The sequence below is a fragment of the Symphalangus syndactylus genome, chromosome 10 (assembly GCF_028878055.3).
Source record: "Symphalangus syndactylus isolate Jambi chromosome 10, NHGRI_mSymSyn1-v2.1_pri, whole genome shotgun sequence".
NCBI lineage: Eukaryota > Metazoa > Chordata > Mammalia > Primates > Hylobatidae > Symphalangus > Symphalangus syndactylus.
This window is the reverse complement of record NC_072432.2, coordinates 47,230,975-47,246,606: the sequence shown is the minus strand read 5'-3', so window position 1 is coordinate 47,246,606 and position 15,632 is coordinate 47,230,975. Positions and strand designations below refer to the sequence as shown.

The 15,632-nt window shown below is 35.0% G+C and overlaps 1 protein-coding gene across 3 annotated transcripts in view; it reads left to right on the top strand.

Annotated features, from left to right (window-relative positions):
- CCSER1 (coiled-coil serine rich protein 1) overlaps nt 1–15,632 on the top strand; it is a 1,484,089-nt gene that overhangs the window by 761,562 nt on the left and 706,895 nt on the right. For all 3 annotated transcript variants that reach the window (XM_055296996.2, XM_055296998.2, XM_055296995.2), the window contains one exon: nt 12,936–13,013. In XM_055296996.2, the coding sequence (XP_055152971.2) occupies nt 12,936–13,013 (78 nt within the window). The remainder of the gene's footprint in view (nt 1–12,935; nt 13,014–15,632) is intronic.

Here is a 15,632-nt window from a genome sequence, read left to right as displayed (position 1 = left end):
AATCAATTAAGTCCAGCTTTAAATGTCTTTGCTACCATTTCTATTTGAAAGATGAATAAACAGACATCTAAAGCAACTGAGTAATTCCTTTAGTCACATATAATCTCTTTAGGTTTTCTGTCTTATTATATTTTGCTATTCAGATAATACATATACAGATTTGACTTTATTTTTAATTTTTGCTCATGACTATGCTGAAGGAAACTTGAAGGATAATGAATTTCATGGCACTCAGAATTTCTTGAGTTTGTCAGCGAAGTTTGATCTGTGTATACAGTTTGTCTGGTGAAGTTTGATTCATGACATCAATTGTTTTCTAGCTGATCATCAACCTGTAATGCCATGCTGACTCTGCAAGTGTCTAGTGATCTTATTCTTGTCTCCCTTATGCTTGTGTTTCTGGAATGCTGTCATCAGCATATTACTGTTAATGAATGACTGTCTTGGAGACTTTTGTGTCACTTCATGGTTTACTATAAGAATTTTTATACACATTGAAATTAAATCAATACCATAAAATAAAATGCTCACAATCTCCTAAAAAACTGAATATTTTCTTTAAAATAGGAACCTTATTTTTAAACCATAGTGATTAAGTGGGCAGGGTATTATATCCTTATCTTCCTCAATAAAAATATCAAGCAAGTTAAAGCTGGAGAAATCTTTGTCATATATTCAAGATCTCAGTCTCAATATTGTTGGCAGGTTTCTGTTTTTAGTGATGCAAGGGTTTTGTGTTTTTTTTTAATAAGAACAATTTTCAAGGTTGAATTAAGGATTTATGGTTGTTGTATTAGTCGATGCCATTTTAACTCTCCTAAATCTTCGCAATGCCTATATTCAAACCCTATTACACCAAATTCATTCTGTGTGTGAATGTATGTGTATGTGTGCATGTGCACATCTTGAGGCTTAAAGGGGGGCAATAAATTGCAAAATAGAAAATTCAGAGAAATTGAACTATAATGCAATGCTATCTTAACTTGTATTGGAATGCAGCCATATAAGCTTCTAGTACATTCTTCTCTGAACTGAAGTGACCTACTGGAGTTGCTGACATAAAGGGAAAATTGCAGACCTTTACCTCAGGGCAAGAGTCTACAAACTTATGCCTAGACAAGTTGAAATTTCATCCTGTAGACAGATCATGTCAATAAGAAGCAGAGTATGTTTCTTTATCCCAAGGTCACCTACCAGTTTATAGATGAATGAAAGTGAGAGAAATGTAGATCAGAAATTCCCTAATGAAAGTATGAGCCAAGGGAATGGAGAGCCCCTGACAAATAGAATGTATCCGTTTAGGCCAGGATGCTGCTAGTGAGGGAATGTTTGGGACTTGATGTGTCAAAAAATTCTTCTGGACCTACTTCCTATAGAAGATATGTCTGTATTCTTCATTTTTTGGATGATGATTCAAAAAATCATCATTCATTGGATGAATCACCTCGTTAATTTTCATCATTAATTGGATGAATCGCCTCATTAATCTTTCACTCACCATGTAAAATTCAGGCAAGAGTGAAAATGGAGTATATAAGGTTCTCTTTTAATAAAAGAAATTCTAATCTGTGTATGAAAGTAAACGTTTGTCCCGTGATGTTACAGTATCAATTTCTCAGACATATATTTGATGTTTACCCATTGTTTAATAGCCTCACTTTTCTCTTTGTACTGTTTTTTTTTTCTTCCTTTCTTTTGTCTTATCATAAAGTATCTTTGCAGACCAGAATTACTGGAACAAACCCTTAGTTCAGATTTCATTTCCAATCTTTCCCTACTTAAATTTATATATGATACAAATGCCAGAAATTTTGCTGGATTTGTCATGTCATCAGTATTAACTTCCAATAGCAAATGCATCTGTGAACGTCAAGTTCAAAAGCTGATCTCTGATGCCACTCCAGCCTTATGCATATTCTCTCATCCACCCAATTCTTCATTTATTAAAAGCAGTATTGAGTATCTAGAGTGCGCCTAAAAGTATATAAGGAAGTGTGGAGTCAATATGGTACTAAATAAACATGGTCCCTGCTCTAAGGAACTTATTAAATACTAGTGCAGAAGACAGACCAAATATAGGCAAACCGCAAATAAAAGAAATAATTGTCAGTCAAAATGACATTTAGCAAAAAAGATATTAAGACAGAGAATCACTTGGAGATAAGAATCTACTTTAAAAAGAATATCTGTAAGGCAGTGGCAGCTAATATGCAGAAGATTCCAGATGAAGGAACAGCAGGTTAAAACTTCCTCAAGTGGTAAAGATCTTGATCCATTCAAGAAACTGAAAGAAAATGAGTGTGAGGAGAGTCATGTTTGCAAGTGAAAAAGTTGTGTTAATATGAGATGAAGGTAGTATAATAGATAAGGTGATGTAAGGCAGGGGCTAGCTGTACATCATGGTAAAAAGTTTAATTTTTATTATATAAACCAGAATGCTGCAATAGCAGTATAAAACAAGAAGCAAATGGTAGTCATGTGTGTAATTTAGTAGCCAATTATGTTATACTTGAATTAATATATCCAAAATCATATGATTTTAAGATGCAATAAATATATAGTTATTCATGAAATATTTTGTGAGTGAAATTTTTTGTACCAATTCTTTTAAAATCCATTGTGTATTTGACACAAACATCTCAGTTTATAGTAGCTGCATTTCAGGTGCTCATTTGTCACCTGTGCCTCATGACTACTCTATTGGAATGGAAAACTATTAATGTGTTCAAGCAGAAGACTGATGTGATCCAAATTACATTTTCATGTTACTCTGCTATTATTTACAGAAACTATGGAATGGAGAAGGTATGGATAAAGACAGGAAAATAAGTTAGGAGGCTTTATTAGTTTTCTGTGGCTTTGGTAACAAAGTACCACAAACTGGCTGACTTAAAACAATTGAAATTTATTTTCTCACAAGTCTTTCTTGAGACCATAAATCTGAAATCAAGATGTGGGCAGAGCCATATTTCCTCTGAGGGCTCTAGAAAAGGAGTCTTCTTGCCTCTTTTAGCTTCAAGTGGTTGCTGGCAATTTTTGAAGTTGCTTGCCTTGTAGATGGATCTACACTTTCTAGTTTCTATCTCTGTCTTCACATGACCCTCTCTTCTGTGTTTCTGTGTAGCTGTGTCCAAATGTCCCTCTTCTTATAAAGAACACTTGCCATATTTGATTTGTGGCCAATCCTTATCAAGTATAATCTCTTTTTAACGTGATTATATCTGCAAAGGCCCTATTTCCAAGTAAAGTCACATTCACAGTCTCCAAGTAGACATGAATTTTGGAGGTACACAGTTCCAGACAGTGCAGAAGCCATTGGAATAAAAGGTGGTGGTGGCTTGAACACACCCAGCACACTTCTATACTTCACTCCCCTCTGCACCCTAGGTAGTAGGCTGGGGTGGAGGCAGCAGATACAAAAAGAAGTGATTGTGAAATACATTTTAGAGATGTAATTAACTGATGTCTTGAATATGGAGGGGCAGAGCCAAAAGAATTTGGGTGATATTTCCAATCAGAGTTTCTATCATGCCTTTCCTGATCAGTCACTAAATGCCCACTGTTTTTATCCTGGAAATTTGTGTTCCTAGCTTCTAAAGGATCTAACTCAAAGCCATCTCTTTTATGTCCCTTTTTATTAGGCCTTTCTTAATTAGCTTTACCTTATTGATAAGAGTATTAAACTAGAAGAAATGGATTAGCCTGTCTTAAGTACTAAAGCAATCAAATATATATTTCTATAATCTATTATTAGTGAAAATTTGCCAGTGTTTAAATATAGTGCAATGTACTCTTTGAAAAAATCTAGAAACTGGAAATTTTAGAATTGAAATAGAAATCATAATTCAACTCTCGTTGTATTAGTTCATTTTCACACTGCTATAAAGAACTACCCGAGACTGGGTAATTTGTAAAGAAAAGAGGTTTAATTGACTCACAGTACTGCAGGCCCTAACAGGAAGCATGACTGGGAGGCCTCAGGAAACTTATGCTCGTGATGAAAGAAGAAGGGGAAGTAAGCACCTTCTTCACATGGTGGCAGGAGAGAGAGAGAGAGAGAGAGAGCAACGGGGGAAGGGCCACCCTTTTAAACAACTAGATCTTGTGAGAACTCACTATCAAGGGAACAGCAAGAGGGAAGTCTGCCTCCATGATTTAATCATCTCCCACCAGGGCCCTCCCCTGATACAAAGAGATTAGAATTCAACATGGGATTTGTGTGGGGACACAGAATCAAGCCATATTACTCATTAAAAACAAAAAATAAAACAAAACTACATATCCTTTACATCTAGAATATGGCACACAGTTATCTGGGTACAAATATTCCTAATGATTTCAATCTCTAAATATACTAACTTTTCCAATTCATATTTTTTATCAGTCTATCTCATTCATAAATGAAATCACCCAAGTTCTTAAATCTAGTCATATTTTTAGTTTGTACAATCTCTTATAGGTATTCAATTCCATAAATATAAAGTATACGTTTAATTTTGTAAGCCCTATTATTTCTTGTAAAAATCACCCACAATCTACTCTCAAAGTGGTCACAGTGAAGGATGTCAAGCAGTTTTCTAGTTCAGGTAGCATAAGGCTGAATAAAAATAAATATGTTATCCAGATGTTGTATTATTGATATACTGACGTTCTTTCTTTTCTGTTTGTGTTTAGAGTCTTGACCCATTTTTTAAACATACAAACCTAAAATAAGTTTCCTATCCCTTTGTCCTTTTCTGCAATTTTTTAAAACCTCACATTGCTTTTCCTGAGGTATGGAGACCCCAAAACTGAAAGCATCTCAGTAACAGGCCAACTATTAACACTTGTGAGTCCCAGGCCAAGAATATTAATGAAGGCTCACAGAATGTAAGTCTAAATATTGAAGTTATAAATAAAGCTTTAAAAACCATGGAATAAAATATGTTCTAACCTCTTATCTTGGAAAGTATACTTTGATAATTACTTAAAAAGCACATTCCAATTCCAGATTTCTTTGGACTTCCTAGCATTCCCTGCAGGAACTTAGCAATGTGGAGAGAGCCAGCCTTTGTTCTTATTTAATTCCAATATCCATTGTTAAAACTAGGTAATGATTACATAAGAGTTCTTTTTATAAGTTTCCCATTTTTTTCATGTTAGCAATTTTCTACAACAAAAAAATTATATTAATAAAGTTTAATGTCTCCTTCATAGCTCCCAGAAATTTTATGTTCTGTGAGAGGAGGTTTTATTTGCTTGGCTGTGTTTCTTGAAAATTCTACTGATGTCTTCAGTGATATGCCCCCATTAAAGGTGGGTGACAATGATCAAAGTGACCTGTATAATGTTACATTTTCATTCTTGAGCTCATCTTTGGCCTTGGCATCATTAAGCAATGCCTATGATTTTCTCTCTGTCTCTCTTGCTTTTGTTTTATTTAAATAATCTTGGGGGCAGTTCCAAGATGGCCGAATAGGAACAGCTCCAATCTACAGCTCCCACCATGAGCAATGCAGAAGATAGATAATTTCTGCATTTCCAACTGAGGTACCGGGTTCATCTCACTGGGGATTGTTGGACAGTGGGTGTAGGACAGTGGGTGCAGTGCACTGAGCATAAGCTGAAGAAGGGCGAGGCATTGCCTCACCCGGGAAGCACAAGGGGTCCGGGAATTCCCTTTCCTAGCCAAGGAAAGGGGTGACAGATGGCACCTGGAAAATCGGGTCACTCCCACCCTAATACTGCGCATTTCCGACAGTCTTAGCAAACAGCACACCAGGAGATTATATCCCGTGCCTGGCTCCAAGGGTCGTATGCCCATGGAGCCTCTCTCATTGCTAGCACAGCAGTCTGAGATCAAACTGCAAAGCGGCAGCGAGGCTGGGGGAGGGGCACCCGCCATTGGTGAGGCTTGAGTAGGTAAACAAAGCAGCCTGGAAGCTGGAATTGGGTGGAGCCCACCACAGCTCAAGGAGGCCTGCCTGCCTTTGTAGACTCCACCTCTGGGGGCAGGGCATAGCTGAACAAAAGGCAGCAGAAATCTCTGCAGACTTAAATGTCCCTGTCTGACAGCTTGGAAGACAGTAGTGTTTCTCCCAGCATGGAGCTTGAGATCTGAGAATGGACAGACTGCCTCCTCAGGTGGGTCCCTGACCCCCAAGTAGCCTAACTGGGAGGCTAATTATGTGTCTGCCCAGTAGGGGCAGACTGACACCTCACACAGACAGTACCATTCTGAGACAAAACTTCCAGAGGAACAATCAGGCAGCAACATTTGCTGTTCACCAATATTTGCTGTTCTGCAGCCTCCGCTGCTGATACCCAGGCAAACAGGGTCTGGAATGGACCTCCAGCAAACTCCAACAGACTGGCAGCTAAGGATGCTGACTGTTAGAAAGAAAACTAACAAACAGAAAGGACATCCACATCAAAACCCCATCTTTATGTCACCATCATCAAAGACCAAAGGTAGATAAAACCACAAAGATGGGGAAAAAACAGAGCAGAAAAACTGAAAATTCTAAAAATCAGAGCGTCTCTCCTCCTCCAAAGCAATGCAGCTCCTCACCAATAACAGAACAAAGCTGGACAGAGAATGACTTTGACAAGTTGAGAGAAGAAGGCTTCAGAAGATCAAACTTTTGGAGCTAAAAGAGGAAGTTCGAACCCATGGCAAAGAAGTTAAAAACCTTGAAAAAAGATTAGGTGAATGGCTAACTAGAATAACCAATGCAGAGAAGTCCTTAAAGGACCTGATGGAGCTGAAAACCATGGCACGAGAACTATGTGACAAATGCACAAGCTTTAGTAGCCGATTTGATCAACTGGAAGAAAGGGTATCAGTGATGGAAGATCAAATGAATGAAGTGAAGTGAGAAGAGAAGTTTAGAGAAAAAAGAATAAAAAGAAACAAAGCCTCCAAGAAACATGGGACTATGTGACAAAACCAAATCTACGTCTGATTGGTGTACCTGAAAGTGACAGGGAGAATGGAACCAAGTTGGAAAATACTCTGCAGGATATTATCCAGGAGAATTTCCCCAATCTAGCAAGGCAGGCCAACATTCAAATTCAGGAAATACAGAGAACACCACAGAGATACTCCTTGAGAAAAGCAACTCCAAGACACATAATTGTCAGATTCACTACAAGTTGAAATGAAGGAAAAAATGTTGATATTAAGGGCAGCCAGAGAGAAAGGTCGGGTTACCCACAACGGGAAACCCATCAGACTAACAGCTGATCTCTTGGCAAAAACTCTGCAAGCCAGAAGAGAGTGGGGGCCAATATTCAACGTTCTTAAAGAAAAGAATTTTCAACCCAGAATTTCATATCTAGCCAAACTAAGCTTCATAAGTGAAGGAGAAATAAAATCCTTTACAGACAAGTAAATGCTGAGACATCTTGTAACCACCAGGCCTGCCCTAAAAGAGCCCCTGAAGGAAGCACTAAACATGGAAAGGAACAACCGGTACCAGGCACTGCAAAAACATGCCAAATTGTAAAGATCATTGAGGCTGGAAGAAACTGCATCAACTAATGAGCAAAATAACCAGCTAACATCATAATGACAGGATCAAATTCACACATAACAAGATTAACCTTAAATGTAAATGGGCTAAAAGCTCCAATTAAATGATGCAGAATGGCAAATTGGATAAAGAGTCAAGAACTATCAGTGTGCTGTATTCAGGAAACCCATCTCACGTGCAGAGACACACATAGGCTCAAAATAAAGGGATGGAGGAAGATCTAAAGATCTACCAAGCAAATGGAAAACAAAGAAACGCAGGGGTTGCAATCCTAGTCTCTGATAAAATGGACTTTAAATCAACAAAGATCAAAAGAGACAAAGAAGGCCATTACATAATGGTAAAGGGATCAATTCAAGAAGAGCTAACTATCCTAAATATATATGCACCTAATACAGGAGCACCCAGATTCATAAAGCAAGTCCTTGGAGACCCACAAAGAGACTTAGACATAGTATTCCATGGTGTATATGTGCCACATTTTCTTAATCCAGTCTATCACTGTTGGACATTTGGGTTGGTTCCAAGTCTTTGCTATTGTGAGTAGTGCCATGATAAACATACGTGTGTGTGTGTCTTTATAGCGGCATGATTTATAGTCCTTTGGGTGTATACCCAGTAATGGGATGGCTGGGTCAAATGGTATTTCTAGTTATAGATCCCTGAGGAATTGCCACACTGTCTTCCACAATGGTTGAACTAGTTTACAGTCTCACCAACAGTGTAAAAGTGTTCCTATTTCTCCACATCCTCTCCAGCACCTGTTGTTTCCTGACTTTTTAATGATGGCCATTCTAACTGGTGTGAGATGGTATCTCATTGTGGTTTTGATTTGCATTTCTCTGATGGCCAGTGATGATGGGCATTTTTTCACGTGTTTTTTGGCTGCATAAATGTCTTCTTTTGAGAAGTGTCTGTTCATGTCCTTCACCCACTTTTTGATGGGGTTGTTTGTTTTTTTCTTGTAAATTTGTTTGAGTTCATTGTAGATTCTGGATATTAGCCCTTTGTCAGATAAGTAGATTGCGAAAATTTTCTCCCATTTTGTAGGTTGCCTGTTCACTCTGATGGTAGTTTCTTTTGCTGTGCGGAAGCTCTTTAGTTTCATTAGATCCCATTCATCAATTTTGGCTTTTGTTGCCATTGCTTTTGGTGTTTTAGACATGAAGTCCTTGCCCATGCCTATGTCCTGAATGGTAATAACTAGGTTTTCTTCTAGGGTTTTTATGGTTTTAGGTCTAACATGTAAGTCTTTAATCCATCTTGAATTAATTTCTGTGTAAGGTGTAAGGAAGGGGTCCAGTTTCAGCTTTCTACATATGGCTAGACAGTTTTCCTAAAAGAGTTATAGTATCTTTGTAGAGATACTGTACTAGGGTCTAGAGACCATTAAAAAAGGTTTTCATCTGGGCTGCTCCACTTACTATCTTATGTGATATTTAGCAACTGATATTAACAAAGTATCAGTTTGCTGTTTTTTATAAAAGGAACAAAAACATAGCTTTTGTATGTTCTGGAGAGGATTCATATAGATATATATTACTTGATACAGTGCCTGGCATATAACCTACATTCTACTAATGGCATCTATTATTAGTAGTAATAATTAAAGTGGTAATGCTTACAGCAGGAAAGAGAATGTGAGTACAGTTAAGTACCCTTAATAAGTTTTTATATTTTATTAGGTTCATATATATTTATTTATGTTGCTGACCTTTATTATAAAAATGTTATTTATTACTTTTAATCTCAGATGAAATAACTTAGAAACTTAGAGAAGAAAAACATATTTTTATTCATATAGCAATATTATATAACTCAAAACCCACATATTCAGGACTCAGATTACATGGAAATTTAACAATAAGTGTTAATCACAACATCCGTCACTTTCATCTCATTTTAGTTTTACTTTTTTACATAATATGCTAGCCTTTTTTGCTTTTTCTAAGCACACATGTTTGATTAATCGTAAATGTGAAAAAAGGGGTGTATTTTGTCATAGCTTGGAAAGGAAACTCAAAGACAATTAGGTATTTTGTCAGGGGCATAGGTTTATTTATAAAATTTATCTACTACAAATTGAGTTGTTTTAATTCTTCACTATCCCTCTGAGAGAGGTTAGAAGAAGGAATGGCAATGTCTGCTTACATGGGAGAATACTGAAAGAGAGCCACCTTAAATCACATGGTGTAAAGTCATTGGTGGTCAAAGCTCAGCACACTTCCACGGTTTCTCTTCTCCATATTGCTTCCTTCTGTATGGATGCATACATATATATCCCTTTTTATGTACAATATAGAGTGAAGGATGTATTTAAATAAGTTCCATTCTCATTTAGTTAAAATATTTTATGGTCTCTAATTATAAAATCGTATTTTGAAAATTGAGCTGACTGTCAAATCTTTTGGCATAGCATTCTATCCTTTCTGGCATAAACTTGAGTTACCACTGTAATCTCATTCCTCACATTGTCCCTTTAATTGACTCCCTGTAGCCAATTTTGAAGTAGTAGTTGTTTATGCATATCTTTGTCATGGTCTCTCTGACTTCTAAATATTTGCAAATACTATTGCCTTCTTAGATTCCATATCACTCAGTTCCACTTCAAATTGGCTAATAGTAATTCATTCTTCTGGTCTTAGCTGGGATGTCAGTAGCTTCTACATTCCAAATTATTTAACTCTTTTGTACGTCCCCTCTCCAACATACCGTTTCCATACACACACACCTCGGGCTCTCTCCGTGGTAACTATATTTTACCTATAGAATGCTAATTGTCTTATTTTTCTGACTCACACTGCAAGTGTCTTCATAGAAAGGGATATATTTTCTTTTTTTCCCTTAGTGTCCCCTCCCCTCTAAGCAATAACCGTAATATGCATTTAATAAAAAGTTACAAAATACAAATATATTCCTATCATGGTGAAATTTATGTATATTGAAATAAACTGATAATAATTTTAGTCAAGACTTTGATCATTATATCAAATCAATGTGAAACTGAAAATGCATGATGATACTTTGTTTCTATATCTCTGATAAAATATATATATTTATGAAATTAATATAGATTTATTGTATAAGAAATCAAAATTATCTGCAATTCTACCCTCTAGTAATAGCTACTTTTGTGAGTACATTTTCTGTTCAATTATCTATAAAACTCTTTTTATACATATTAAATTTATCAATCTATAAATTTCCATCTACCATTTAGAAATGCAAGAGCTCCATCAGGAATCATCTCCTGGAAGCTATGTATTCTTTCTTTAATCTTCTAATTGTATGTGATAGACATTTGTCATAAACTTTCATATGTTTATGGCCTTCTATTATGCTAAAAATATTTAATTCTTAATTATTTGTACCCAAGTCTATAGGAAACTTAGATTTTATTCTCTACATCTGAATATGGCATACATGTGCATACATAATACCATAATAAATAGTTCAAATACATTATTTTTTTGTGATTAATGCCTACAAGAGGGAGTGACAATGACGTTCCCTAGAAATGTCTGTGTTTTATTTAATTTCCAAAGATAACTGTTCTTTATTTAAAGTTTCTGTTTGCTCTTGTTTTGGTTAGTATATTGGTTAATAAAGTTGTTTGGAATTTTATTTATCATTATTTGAATTTTCTAAATATTATAACTCAGACCAGTAATCCAGAAGTTACCAACACTTTCCAACTCCTATCCTCAGGATGAAAGCCCTTGAAATAGAAATGTGAGCTGTGGCATAATGGAAGCATTTGGCAGCTATTTTCCCCTGCTCTATACATGAGTGCATGACTCTAATTCATATAAAAAAGTTTATATAATTACAGATTTGCAACAAAATTTACTTTTCACATACTTATGATTCCAATCTATCTCAAAAGTAGATAATCAAACTTTCCTAAACAACCTTTCAATGATGGACAATGTTATTGCTCCTTTACCTATTACTTCCTCTCCCTGTTCTTTTCTTCATCCCAATCAATATGTCTAGATAAATACATTTTTTTTCTCGTTTGAAATTTAGTTTGGGAAATGCAGCCACATTTTTACTTATCTTTTTCAAGTAAGTTTTTCAAAACTTCTACCTCACTCATGTAACATCTTCCTGCATAATCTAATCTGCATCTAATTTTTGTCTGACTAGCAGCACTAGATGTTTTGTGATTAGGGAAGTCAGAAGTGATGAGACATTAATAGAACATAAAATATTTCTTTTCTATATTTCAGTAAGTTAAACTAAATTGTATTTACCTAAATTATGTACGTACTTTGATAAACATCTCAGATAATCTTGAAAATACCAAACAGCAATGAAGGAAAGTGTGAGGGAAGAGGGAGGGAGGGGAAAAAGAGAAGAGGGAAGGGGAAGGAACAGGAAAGGAAGGGAGGTGAGGATGGAAGAGTTTTGTGTAACTGGAATTCTTGAGAGTGAGGTTCTTGATAACCATTGTCAGTCCTGGGAAAGGAAGAATTAAATCACAGTCCTTTATCATTTGGGTATTATATAACTATCTTATTAACCATTCAAAAGAAAAGAAAATGATAGACATTCTGCTTTAAAGTGGAAAGCACAATCTCATGGAATCCCGTGAATTTCTTTGAAAACCTGTCTCAAGTTACTTTAACTTCCTAAACTGTATTGTTTTTATTTAACATGAGTGGTATTTATAGTAAATATTTGAAGATAAAATGTGATCATGTGAGTACAACACTCTCAGCTGTGAGAGGCAGTTAGTAAATACATTACATAATAATTAAACTCAAGATCTCATTTTAAGTGACACATTTAGGAATGAGAAGGGAAGGTCCCAGAAAGAAGCACAGTCAAATTAGTTTACTCAGAAATCGTAGTTTCGCATTTGAAATATGAAATTCCAACCTCGCTCATGTATTACTTCCCTTCCCTAGTTATCACAGGGTTGGATTAGTGTCAGTCTCTTAAAGTAAACATTCCTAAATGTGTAGAGGTTTTTGGAAAGAAGAAGCATAACAAAATTAAAACAAACTGAATGGAATCCATTGGGTCATTTATTAAGAATATTTTTTATTTCAAATATAAGTGTTCTGAAACTGGATCAGCCAAATAGTAGCAACTAAGTTATTTAAAAAAGATAACAGGAAACAAAGCATAGGCATTTGGTCTTGGATTTAAGCACATTATGACTCTACTGTTGAACTGTGGTTCTGACTCAGTGACGCCTACAGTAGAAGAAAAGATGCTTAAGGTGGGACAGTTGTGAACTAAAAATTAAAGCTCTAAATATTTAAGCTTATTTTAAGAGCACTAACAGAGCAAAGCATATGCACAGAGAAGAACACGAATTATACACTAATCAAATTTTAATAAGTGGAGAATATTAGTGTAGAAGTACACACCTCACCAACAATGTGTTGTTGCCGTTTTTTCATTTTGCAGGGAAAAGTCCGGCATTTACAGAAGGCTTTTGCTTCAAGAGTAGATAAATCCACCCAGACTGAACTACTAGGCTATGACGTAAGTAGCTCTGTAAAACCATTTTTAACTTCGTTATTGGTATTCAGACCTCCACAGCTTATTTACCTCTGCGGCTGCTGTGTCCATGCATTGATTTAACAGGATTTAGCGGTGCACCATTCATCTTTTGCTCTTAAACAATCCCCAAATACCTCCTGGAACTAAAAAAGATAATTACAGGCACCAACTAGCATACCAATGCCTTATTAATTTTTTTACACCAACAATTTTGGTACAGTCTTTTGAATTAGTGTATTTGCAGACATGTAGAAGATGTGCATTAGAAGACTAGGGCAATTTATTTTTTAAGAAAATATTTATTTATTAACAGTTTAATAAAGTTACTATGTTTGTAATCACCAAAGGTAAAGCACATCATTTTTATATGCAGACACTTAAAAGCAAAAACAACTTTGAAGAAAAATTTAAAATAATGTTTTAGCTCTTGGGCTTCAGTGCAGGCAGCAGAAAGTAATTTAATTGAAAGTATTTTTCTGTTAGTGCTAAATACTTGTTGAACTGTCAAAATAGGATTGTAAAACATGTTTTAATACAGTATTACATCTAGTAACATTGGATGATTTGGGAAAACATTGATATAAATACCCATTTTTTTCTTAAACACAGCTAAGAAATTTGCATTTTGCCTAAGTTCATGACTTTAAACTTCCTCTTGATGAATAAAATAAAGGAATTAATTTGATCTTGTGGCTAACATGTATGAGGACCCCCTCTTCTGTTTAAAAACATTTATTCTTATTTTTAGCACTTTGCTGATAAGTAGAAATAAAATAGAGATAATTTTAAGTTTTATGATGATGAATAATGATAAATTATATGTTTATCTGCATGGTCTCATTATGTTAAATAACAAAGTTGGATACTACTTTTGTGTTGCCCTGCAAACTACATTAATTTATTTAATATAAAACTACTTTTCTTTTAGGAAATAAACCAAAGCTTTGAATTACTGCACAAATTGTTTTCAAGTGTTTATAGACCTTATTTTTTCAATTGAAAACCACTAAAAACTATGAATTAAAAATTATTCTATTACATTTATTTTAAGGTATATTTATTCTAGATATCTAAATTCTAGATCTCAATTTTGTAACTGAAATACTTCTAGCAGTGTTGTATATTACTTAAATTATGTTGATATCTATTTTTAAAAAGAAATAATTTTATGGTACTTAAAGAGGATTTACCACAAGCAATTCAATATTGGTCCTTTGTGGGGGACTTTTTTCCTGTCTAAAAACTTGGTTTGTTTGTTTGTTTGTTTGTTTGTTATTTGAGATAGAGTCTCACTCTGTTGCCCAGGCTGGAGTGCAGTGGTGCGATCTCGGCTCACTGCAACCTCCGCCTCCTGGGTTCAAGCGATTCTCCTGCCTCACCATCCCAAGTAACTGGGATTGCAAGAATCCATCACCACTGCTGGCTAATGTTTGTATTTATAGTAGAGACAGGGTTTCATCATGTTGGTCAGGTTAGTCTCGAACTCCTTACCTCAAATGATCCATGCGCCTCAGCCTCCAAAAGTTCTGGGATTACAGGCGTGAGCCACCACCCCCTGCCTAAAAATTTGTTAATGAAAATATTTATATGCTGGTCCTTAGGATATAAACCCAATATGTGTTTTACAAATAACAACCCTTGTATCTATAAATCTACAAGACAGTTTGTTCAATATGAGTAATAATATCATAATTTTCATTAAATCTTATTCCAATATAACATCATACAACACAGGGAGTACAAGTTAAATTAGAATCCACTTACTTCAAGGCCCCAAATTTTTAAATAAGTTAACTGAATTTCAGAAAAACGAAGTCACTTTTTTACTACTACATGACCTTTGTTGGGAGTCTAGTCTTTTATTTAAAGTAATGTGCTTGGAAAAGAGAAAACAAATATACATTTGGATTCAAATTTTCAATTTTATTTAAAGAAACAATGTATGGGAGACAGAATTCTAACTTTTTAAATGACAGTATAAATATAAAATGTAAGACTTTTATGTAACACTATCAATTTTATGTGACACTATTAGTGATTGCTTGTGAGAATTGGTTACTGAGGAATGAATGACACCTCTGGGGAAATGACTTATCTGTGGATAGTTATTCTAACACCATAGTTACCAGCAGCCTCTTATGTATTTGCCTATCCATGCCTCATAATTTTCTAATTTCTATGATATTTCTTATATCAATGTCATTTAGTTCTCTAAGCATGAAAATAAAAATTTAAAATGAAGCCATGGTAATTGTTAATCCTCATTAAATCTTCAGTGTTCCTAGCTTGTTTCACATGTTACAGTGATAGTTTAATGCATCTTACTGTATTGAATTAAGGTTAAAGAATAATACTTTTTTTGACAATGAGTCCCTAAAGAATCCCCTCCATATGAGCAAATTAAATTTCTAAAATATGCATGTAAAAACTTATGAAAGTAACTAGATGTAACTGTAATACTAAACCTTAGGGTATCTTGCATGTGAAAAACTGGGGATGGAAATACTTAGACAAATCAAAAATAAGTAAAACACTTTCAGTATGATGAATTACATAACTGGAAATATATGATTCATAAACAGTACAATTTCTCCCATGACC